Genomic DNA, 9,279 nt, shown 5'->3' with positions numbered 1-9,279 from the left:
CTGATCCAGGTGACCCTGCCTGGGCAGCTGGGATGGACCTGGTGATCTCCAGGAAGGCCCAACCAACCTGAACTTTCCTGAGAGCTGGCGAGGGCCACCTTGTCCCCTCCCAGTCCCATCCCTCATTCCCCTGAGCTGGGGGGTGTCCGAGCCACTTTTTGGGGTCCCGTGGGGGACAGAGGCGCGTGACACGGCCGGTGGCGACCGCACAGAGTTTATTGAAACACCTCCAGCACAGCACAGGGATGCTCGGGGACGGGGAGCCGGTTGTTGTACAGCGTGCAGGGGGGACACAGAGACGGGGGGCGGGCACCCCGGGGGGGCCACACGCAAGCGCCATGCTGCCGACGGCTCATGCGGGGGGCGGCGGGTTTGGGGGGGGCACGGGGATGGGGGGGGGCCTTCAGATCCGTTCTCCCCTTCCCCGGCTCCTCCGGCTGCCTCCGGGGCCGCGGGGCCGGGGATTCGGGAGGTGCAGGATGGCAGAGCAGAGAGGGACAGGACGCGGGGGCAAGCCCAGGGTCCCCCGCACCACTGCAGCCCCTCGCCGGCAGGAGTGGGGGTCTCTGTCTGAGCACCCCCCCGTCCCCGGGAGCAGTTCAAAACCGGGGGGTGCTTCCAACATCTCCCTGAACCCCCCTGGAGTGGCCGGGGAGCCCCAGTCCCGGCTGGCAGGGCCGGGGCTCCCTGAGAGCTGCGTGAACCTGGGGTGGGGGGGATGCGGGGGACACCGGAGGGGAAGGGAGGGGGGGTCCCGCAGCGGCTGCGCGGAGCAGGGCAGAGCTCGGGGCTCACGCCAGCGAGGATGCTGCTGGTCGGCCAGTCCAGGAGATGAAGGCTTCCTCCCTCGGGGCGCACAGCGGCGCGGGCTCTGCCTCCTTGCTGCGCCAGCATCCCGCCGGCTCCTTCCTCGGGGCACCTCCCGGATTCCCCGAGCCCAGCCATGTCCTCCACCCACCAGCGTCCGTGGGAGAAGCCCCCGAGGCGAGCAGCCATCCCCCTGCCCGGCCCTGCCCTCTCTCGCCCCTTAACGCCCCACGCTGATGTTGCACGTCTTGCAGCTGGGGTCCTTTTTGGCGTTGGCGGTGGAGAGGCTCATGAGCTGGTGGCCGCTGATCTCCCCCAGCACGCCGAGGCTCAGGTCCACCGGCTCCGTGTAAATGACCTCCAGGATGCTGTCCTGGGCGTGGCGGTACACCAGCTCGCCCTCCTCCACGCAGCACGTCAGGAACTTGTTGGAGGAAATGTCCAGCTGGGGAAGGCGCTCCCGACAGAAGAGATCCCCGGAGGAGCCCTTGGGCGCCAGGACCAGCACGACGTAGTGGTAGGCGGTGTACATGCAGTAGAAGTCCGCGAAGTAGAGGTTGGTGTTGGGGTTGAAGAGGCGCTGGGCCGGGATTTGGAAGCGGTACCGGCCGTAGGGCGAGTCCTGGGGGGGCTGCCCGGTGTTGAACTCGGTGTTGCAGCTGAAGAAGATGCCGTGCAGCATCCCGCTGGTGGGCGAGCCGTGGCTCCCGCTGTTGTCCTTCAGCGACGGCTTCATCACGTTCCCGCAGTGCATCCTGCCACGAGGAGGAGGAGGAGGAGGAGGAGGAGAAGGAGGAGGGACACACAGACAGGCAGAGGCAGGGTCAGGGAATGCGCTCTGGGAGCGGGGAGCGTGGGGAATGGGGCTGGGGGTACCTGACGTGCTGGAAATACTCCTTGTGCTGGTTGCGGTAGAAGACGGAGAAGCGCAGCATGCGGCCGGCGATCAGCTCCGCTTTCTCCTGCAGCTGGGCCAGGTGCTCCTTGGCGTAGTCTGGGGACAGGTACGGGGACATCAGGGCGTCTCCATCCCCCTGCAGCAGCCCATCCCTGCCCGCAGCTCCCCGCACCTCCTGCCTCCCACTCATCAGCTGCCGCTCCAACCGGCCCGGCTTGTGCCAGCTCCCGGCATCGCCCCCGTCCTCCTCCGGGCTCCCAGCTCCCAAAATTTCCCCCCATCCTCCCGGAGCTGGCCCCTCGTGGCTCCCGACATCGCCCCCGATCTCCCTCGTGGCTCCCAGCACTGAGACCCTCTTGCTCCCAGCTCCTGGGATTCCATCTGTTCTCCCTCCCTGCTCCCAAATCCTGGCATCATCCCCGTCCTCCCTCTCAGCTCCAGGCGTTGCCCTCTTCCCCTTTCCATCTCCCAGCTCCAGGCATCAACGCCATCCTCCCTCCTGCCACCCAACTCCCTCCCCTGTCCTCCTCATCCTCCCAGCATCGCCTCCATCCTCCTCCCATCTCCCGGGATAGTCTCCATCCCCCGTCCCATCTCCTGACTCCAGGCATCAATCCCGTCCTCCCTCCTGGCTCCCAGCATCGCCCCCGTCCTCCTCCCATCTCCCGGCTCCTGCGATCGCCCCCATCCCCTCTCCGGGCTCCCGGGAACGCCCCCATGGTCCCTCCCGGCTCCGGGCCGCTCCGGTCCCGCTCACCCCCGGTGCAGAACTCCACGGTCTCGCTCCAGCCGGACACCAGGTACTCGCCGTCGCTCTGTTTCACCGCCGTCTGCACGGCCACGCTGTACTCGGTGCGGGGGCTCAGGAACCAGTGGCCCCGCACCGTCATGGGCAGCGGCACCGCCTTGGCCACCAGCTTGGTGGGGACATCCTGTGCCGAGTGCTGAGGGTCAGGAGGGACAGCATCCCCCCGCCCCAGACCCCCGCCCCGCCCCCCCGCCCCGTGCGGCGGGGATGCTGCCGGGTACCACACACCCCAAAATATCCATCGAGACCCCCCCCAAAACACCGTGGTGACACGTCTCGGGCTTCCCCCCCCCCGCATTGTCCCCACAGTTCTGCCCCAAACATGTCCCAGCTGCGAAGGGGACGCGGGGTCCCCAAGGTGGGGGTGGTCTCGGGGACCCCCCGCTCCCGGTGGCATCTCGCGGTGTCAATAGGCCACGGAGCAGCTCCGCAGTGCAGAGCCGTTTCTGTGGCAACGGCGGATGCTGAAGTCGGGAGATAGAGGGGAAAAAAATATCCCACCCCCCACCCCCCCACCCCTTATTATTGGGGAGGAGAGAAAAAAAATAATGTTAAACATTAAATAGCATCACCGTGGCAACGGCGCTGCTAAAAACGGCCCGAATTAGTGACTCGCAGCACGGGGAGGGGGAGCAGGAGCAGCTCAGCTCCCCCGCGGGGGCTCAGCGGGGTCCGTCACCCCCCGATCCCCATCGCAGTCCTCTCCGCCAGCGTGTCCCGTGAGGGGAATGACCCAAATTCAGCACTAGAGAGGGCTAAAAGCCAGTTCCTCCCTCCCGACCCCGTCTCCTCTCCCCGGGCAGGGGGTCCCGCGTCCTCCCCCGGCTCACCCGGTGCTTGAACTTGTTGGAATTCTTGTTCTCCTTCTTGTTGAGGTCGATGAAGTAGTGGGTGACCCTCTCCAGGTCCCCCTTCTCCATAGCCCAGGAGATGCGGAAGGAATCGCAGGTGATGTTGTTGATCTCGATGTTTTTGGGGGTGGAGAGCAGCTCCATGGCCGGAGGGGCTGAGCTCCTGCGGGCACAGCGCGGGGGTTTTGGGGGTGCCGAGCCCCCTCTCGCTGCCCACGTCGGCAGCTGCCAAGGCCGCCCGCGGCGGAGCAGATGGCACCGGGGTGGAAAAGCGGCCGGGAGCCAGGAATAGGCAGCGCAGGCAGGAGCAGGCAGCGGGACGCCGGGAACAAGCCCGGTCGGGTGCGGGGGCCCCGGCCGCTCCCCCGGGTGCCGCGGGGCCCCGGCGCGACGCCAGCGGGCGTTTCGGGGTTTGCTCAACACCGGGTGGGGAAAGAAAAACAAGGGGAGAGCCGAGGGAGTTGCTGGGAGAGAGGGGAGGGTTGGACGCAGGCACTGGAAAAGCTGGATCCGCCTTTGCCCCGGCCCGTGCCTCAGTTTCCCTGCGCCTCGGGAAGGCGCTCTGGGGGTGGGCGATGCCCTCGGAGGGGGGACACGGAGTCACATCCACGGCACGGGAATGGGGGGGTGCTCCGAGGGGGGCTGGATGGGAGGGTGACCCCCACAATTCACCCCGGCTTTGTGCGGGGGCAGCCGTGGCTCCGCGGGGGTGCCAACGTGCCACCACCACCCCCCCGCCCCGTGTGCCCACGGCCACCCACGCCGGGTTCAGCCGTGTGTGTGTCCCCGTCACTTGGCACCCACGGCCACCCACGGCCACGTGTCCCCCCCATCTGCGCAGACCCCCCAGCCCCCCTCCTCCTGCACCCCCAGGCACCCCAAAGCCGCTGTCACCCCGCGCGTTCCCCTCGCCAAAGCCCTCGGGCACGGCAGAAGGTCACCGCGCTGGGGACAAGGTGCCACCTCACTGCCCCATTCCCGTGCCCGGCGGTGGCGCAGGAATTCTGCACCGGGATTGTTCCAGCTGGATCGTGTCACCGTGTCACCGTGTCCCCGTGTCCCCAACACCTCATGTCCCCTAACAGCCCTCAGCGATGCCGTGCCCCCACCGTGTCCCCCCTGCCACCCCCGAGCATCCCTCAGCGATGCCATGGGGATGTCGCCCCGATGCCACCGGCATTTGGTGGCTGCTCCGGTGTCACGGTGCCGGTGAGGCCCTTACCTGGCCGTGCCGGGGGGCTGCCGGGAGGCGCGGGGATGCCGGTGGAGCGGCAGGGCAGGAGATGGGAAGGGAGGGCAGGACAGAGAGCCCCGGCGGGGCTGATCCAAGCGGGAAGGACGGAGGATGCCGGAGGGATCGCAGTGGTACCCGGCGATGCCGCGTCGCTGCCTGCGGCTGATGCGACTGGGATCCTCCCAGCCAGCTCGGAAATAGCAAACACCCTCCAGAGGAGGGAGAGGAAAAAAAAAAAAATGGGAAAAATAGATATCCAAGGAGCTGGGAGAGAAGGGGGAGGAAGGAAAAACCTCCCGGTTCTGCCAATGGGATGGAGGGATGCGTGCGGCGTCAGGTGATGGAGGCAGAGTGGGATGTGGGTGCAGATTGGGGGTGGGTGGTGGGCAGGTTCTGCCTGCTCCCCTCAATTTTTGGGACCCGGGGAGGGGGGGATGTCCCGGTTGTGCCGCTTGCAGGACAACAAGGACACCCCCCTCCCGGCCCCAAAAATGGGATGGATGTGGTGCGTGGGAATGCTGGTACCCACACAGGACCTCCGCGGGAATCGGGGTGCAGAGCCCAAGGGGGGAGGACGGATGGACTTTTTGTTTTGCACGTAGTGAACATCCTTCTTGGAAGGACAAAGCTCCTTTCGGGTGGTCGGGTGGGAGAGCATCCCAAAAACCTCATTGCCCCCAAATTTCTGCGAGGGGTGCCCACGCATGAACCCCCTCTGTGGGGGTGCCCGGCTGGCTGTGGGGCTGCAGAGGACCCTGGGGGAGGTGTTTGCACTGCAGGAATCCCGTGAGGGTATTAAATGAAGGGCTGAGTAACCCCCCCCAAAATGTCCCCCCCAGCGCTGCCCCCTGTGCCCAGTCCGGAGAACCGGGCACTGCCCGTCAAAAAGATGGCGCCGTCGCCTTCACATAGTTCTGGGCAATGCCAACCACAAAGATGGCGGCTCATTGGCAAACCCGCCGTGCCCTCAGCAAAGATGGCGGCGGCAGCGTCGCCCCAGGAAGGGCGCGCCGTGCGTGACGCATGCGCAGTGGGGGCGGCGAGCCCGTGGCTGCCCGGGCAGGGTAAGGGGTGGCGTGGCGGGGGAGGGGGGAGGATTTTTGGGGGGGTCGAGAGGGTCCTGAGGGGTTCGAGGAGGGGGATGAGAGCCCTGGGGAGCGGGGGGAGAGTGAGTCCTGTTTGGGGTGTATAGGGAGGTGGGAATGCTGGGGAGAGGGGTGAGAGTGGGTAAAAGGGGACAGGGAGGGGGCTGAGACCCCTGGGGAGGGGGCGCAGGGGGGCCTGAGGCCCGTGAGGAGGGGGCTGAGAATGGGTTTTGGGGGCGTGAGTGGGTAATGGGGGTCTGAACCCCTAAGGAGTGGGGCCGAGGGGGTCCTGAGGGGAATGAGGGGGAACCGAGACCCTTTGGGATGGCGGAGCAGGGGGATGGTGAGACCCCTGGGGAGGACGGGACAAATGGGTCCTGTTTGGGGGTGTATGGGGGGGTACTGAGACCCCTGGAGACGGGGGACAAAAGGGTCCTGGAGGTGCAGGGGAGACACGACCCACTTGGGGAGGGGGCTACACGTGGACCCTATTTGGGGACGCAGGGGGTTCATTATTGGGGTGGGTGTATGACTGAGCTTTGTTTGGGGGTGCAGGACCCCCCCCTGAGCCCCTCAGGTGTCCCTGAGCGTGCCCCCTCCCCACAGGATGGCCGAGGGGGGCTCTGGCAGCTCCGGGTCCCCGGGCAGCCTCCGGCCGGGGCTCCCGGGGGCTCGGGGGGTGCTGGGCAGACGCCCCGCAGCCCCTCCCCTCAGCCCGGGCCGCCTGCCCTCCATCCGCTCCCGAGACCTCACCCTGGGGGGTGTCAAAAAGGTGAGTCCCAACCCCCCCTACCCAAATTGGGGTCAGCCAATGTCCTGACCCAGAGAGGCTTTGGGGACCCCAGGCTGGGGGTGGGTGGTGAGAGACCCCGAGGGGGTTTTTGGGAATGACTTTTTTCTCTCTGTTCTTGCCCATAGAAAACCTTCACCCCCAACATCATCAGCAGGAAGATCAAGGAGGAGTGAGTGGCTTTGGGATTGTTTCCAGAGGGGCCAGGGGCAGATTTGCCGGCAGAGGGGTCCCCGGTGGGGCACAGGGATGATTTGGGGTCTCCTCTGAGGAGGAGAGACTGTGGGAACTGGGCTGAGTTGGTCGGGAAAAGGGAGGATTGAGAGGGGATCCCATTGATCATATAAATATCCCAAATATCCATGGAAACGTCTTAAATATCCACACAAATATCTCCGGGTGATGTCCAGAAGTTCCTTCCAAAAATATCCATGTCCTGGGAGGGGCTTGGGGCAGGGCTGGGGGTGATGTTCCCCCTGCCTGCCCCGCAGGCCCCGGGAGGACGTGACGGTCAAGAAGGAGAAGAAGGAGCGGGAGAGGCAGCGGGATGGGCACGGCCGGGGCCGGGGTCGGCCCGAGGTCATCCAGTCCCACTCCATCTTCGAGCAGGGCCCTGCTGAAATGATGAAGAAGAAAGGTAAGGGGTGCTTCCTTCTGTTTGTTGTTTTTTTTGGGGGGGGGGATTGTCTCACTTGGGGTGACCCTGGGCTGCTCCTGTGTCCCCCAGCAGGCTCCTGGGACAAGACCGTGGACATGTCCGACTTTGGCCCTTCCCACATCATCAACATCAAAAAGGAGAAGCGGGAGACAGACGAGGAGACAAAGCAGATCCTGCGGATGCTGCAGAAGGACGATGTCAGTGGGCAGCAAGGAAAGGGGGTGGCTTTGGTGTCACTGGGGTGGTGCTGAGTGTCCCCTGCTGTCCCCACAGTTCCTGGATGACCCCGGGCTGAAGAATGACATCCGGAACAAGCCGGTGCAGCTGCCCCTGGCCAACTCAGGATGGCTCTTCAAGGAGGAGATGGCAGAGCAGGAGGACACCCAGCCATGGCTCCCTGGGTCCAAGGAGGAGAAGATGGAGCTGGACCCACCAGCGGTGAAAGGTGGGCTGGGCTGGGTTGGGGACACAGCAGGGACAAGCTGGGGGTGTCCCCCTTTTCTCCATGCCCACTCACTACCTCTGCAGTGAAGGAAGAGCCGTGTGAGGAGGATCCCAAGCCAGCACAGCCCAAGGGCCCGCCTGGATTCCCCCAGGATGTGTCAGCAGCTGAGCTGCTGCAGAGGCTGAGCCTGGCAGCTGAGGAGGAGCTGGTGTTCCTGCAGCTCCCCGACACACTGCCCGGCCAGCCCCCCACCCACGACTCCAAACCCATCAAATCCGAGCTGCACAACGAGGACGGGCAGGTGGTGGTGGTGAAGCAGGAGAAGAGCCAGGTAGGGGCTCTCAGGAGGGGGTGTCTCCTCATCCTGGGGTGGGATTGCTCCCCTCCTGTGGTGTGGTCTCTCCTAAGCCCATGAGGATGTTCCTCCCGACCCATGGTGTCCCGTGCTGTGGTCCCAATCCCTTGGGGTGATCCCAATCCCATGCTGTGATCCCAATCCCGCTGTGCCATGGCAGGAGGCGAAGCAGGCAGAGAACACCTGCACCCTGGCTGACCTCCCCGAGGGACAGGTGGGGAAGCTGCTCATCCGAAAATCGGGAAAAGTGCAGCTGGTGCTGGGCAAGGTGACCCTGGATGTGACCATGGGCACCCCCTGCTCCTTCCTACAGGTATGGAAGGGACACTGAGACCCCATCTGGGGGGGATTTCACCCCAAAATAACCCCCAGGGGATCGTGCTGGCTCTTGGGCATCCCTTCCCTGTGATAACAGTGGGGATGGATCCTGCTGATCCCCTCTGGGGACATCTCCAGGCTCAGCACTGGAATCTCCCAGGGATTCCTGTGGCATTGGGGGGCTCATGAGTGTTTCTCCCTCGTGGAACAGGAGCTGGTGTCCGTCGGCATCGGGGACAACCGGACAGGCGAGATGATTGTGCTGGGCCACGTGCGGCACAAGCTCGTCTGCTCCCCGGATTTCGAGGCTCTCCTGGAGCACCGGCACCGGTAGCCCAGGGGGTCCCAACCCCCAGGGATGGACCCTCAGCCCCCTCAGATGTGCCTTTGGGTCGTGGGGAGGGGGCTCGTGCAGGTGTGGGTGCAAAGTCAGCTCTCACCTCCTTCCAGCCCTGCAGGGTGTCCGGCTGTGTCCCCCAAACCGGTGGCTTCCCCCCAGTGCCAAACGGGGATCTCGGGGTGTTTGGGACCGTGGTGTGTCCCCCAGCTCTGTGGACACGCTGGTGGGAGCAGGACACATGTCTTGGGGGAAAATCCTGGAATAAAACCTTTTTTCCCCCTGTGTGGGGCTGCTTAGTGTTGTGCTGTCACCTCTACTGACCCCTGAAAGGCCTTGGGGTTTCCCTGGGTATGGCTGAAGCGGGTGGGGGGCAGTGGGAGACCCCCACGGTGTCCTGGGGGGTGACAGGGCTGTCATCGTGGTGCCTGGTGGCACCCTGAGCAGGGAGCAGGGATGGTGGGCACCAACAACCTTGGCAGGGCTGGGCCTGCACTTGCCCTTCTCACGTTTATCTCGCATCCCATCCCACGCCATCACATTTTACCCCCCGAATTCCATCTTAACCCTCCCCTGCCCGTCCCACTTTACCCCCTAATTCCATATTATCCCCCCACCCCACCCCTTCTTGCCCCGTCGCAGCTCATTTCCCTCCCGTCATGTCCACGTCCTAATTTGCATAACCCCTCCCAC

The 9,279-nt window shown here is 65.1% G+C and overlaps 2 protein-coding genes across 3 annotated transcripts; one reads left to right on the top strand and one right to left on the bottom strand.

The window, feature by feature from the left end:
- Positions 1–198: 198 nt before the first annotated feature.
- Positions 199–4,761, bottom strand: PHYHIP (phytanoyl-CoA 2-hydroxylase interacting protein). Its single transcript, XM_014892920.2, has 5 exons — positions 4,587–4,761; positions 3,344–3,527; positions 2,463–2,637; positions 1,684–1,801; positions 199–1,562 (listed from the first exon to the last, which is right to left on the bottom strand). The coding sequence occupies exons 2-5, from the start codon at positions 3,506–3,508 to the stop codon at positions 1,028–1,030; spliced, it is 993 nt and encodes a 330-aa protein (XP_014748406.2). The 5' UTR covers positions 3,509–3,527; positions 4,587–4,761; the 3' UTR covers positions 199–1,027.
- Positions 4,762–4,836: 75 nt separating this feature from the next.
- On the top strand, positions 4,837–8,885 carry POLR3D (RNA polymerase III subunit D). 2 transcript variants are annotated; one of them, XM_088179889.1, is made up of 9 exons: positions 4,837–5,662; positions 6,290–6,455; positions 6,602–6,645; positions 6,965–7,110; positions 7,204–7,328; positions 7,405–7,576; positions 7,660–7,907; positions 8,092–8,244; positions 8,461–8,885. In XM_088179889.1, exons 1-9 carry the CDS (start codon positions 5,622–5,624, stop codon positions 8,581–8,583), a joined length of 1,218 nt encoding a protein of 405 aa, XP_088036015.1. In that variant the 5' UTR covers positions 4,837–5,621; the 3' UTR covers positions 8,584–8,885. The 2 variants fall into 2 exon arrangements, with proteins under 2 accessions (XP_088036015.1, XP_088036014.1); XM_088179888.1 differs by having other exon boundaries at positions 7,201–7,328.
- Positions 8,886–9,279: the final 394 nt, after the last annotated feature.

The sequence above is a fragment of the Sturnus vulgaris genome, chromosome 28 (genome assembly GCF_052056855.1).
Source record: "Sturnus vulgaris isolate bStuVul1 chromosome 28, bStuVul1.hap1, whole genome shotgun sequence".
In the NCBI taxonomy this organism is placed as follows: domain Eukaryota; kingdom Metazoa; phylum Chordata; class Aves; order Passeriformes; family Sturnidae; genus Sturnus; species Sturnus vulgaris.
The sequence above is the reverse complement of the archived record's forward strand: the minus strand, read 5'-3'. Positions and strand labels throughout refer to the sequence as shown.

Coding starts and splice junctions, on each gene's coding strand:
- PHYHIP (XM_014892920.2), bottom strand. CDS start 3,508: ATGGAGCTGCTCTCCACCCCCAAAAACATCGAGATCAACAACATCACC. Junction 2,638..3,343: donor CCAACAAGTTCAAGCACCGG/GTGAGCCGGGGG, acceptor CACTCGGCACAG/GATGTCCCCACCAAGCTGGT. Junction 1,802..2,462: donor CGTGGAGTTCTGCACCGGGG/GTGAGCGGGACC, acceptor ACCTGTCCCCAG/ACTACGCCAAGGAGCACCTG.
- POLR3D (XM_088179888.1), top strand. CDS start 5,622: ATGCGCAGTGGGGGCGGCGAGCCCGTGGCTGCCCGGGCAGG. Junction 6,456..6,601: donor CCCTGGGGGGTGTCAAAAAG/GTGAGTCCCAAC, acceptor TCTTGCCCATAG/AAAACCTTCACCCCCAACAT. Junction 7,577..7,659: donor GGACCCACCAGCGGTGAAAG/GTGGGCTGGGCT, acceptor CTACCTCTGCAG/TGAAGGAAGAGCCGTGTGAG.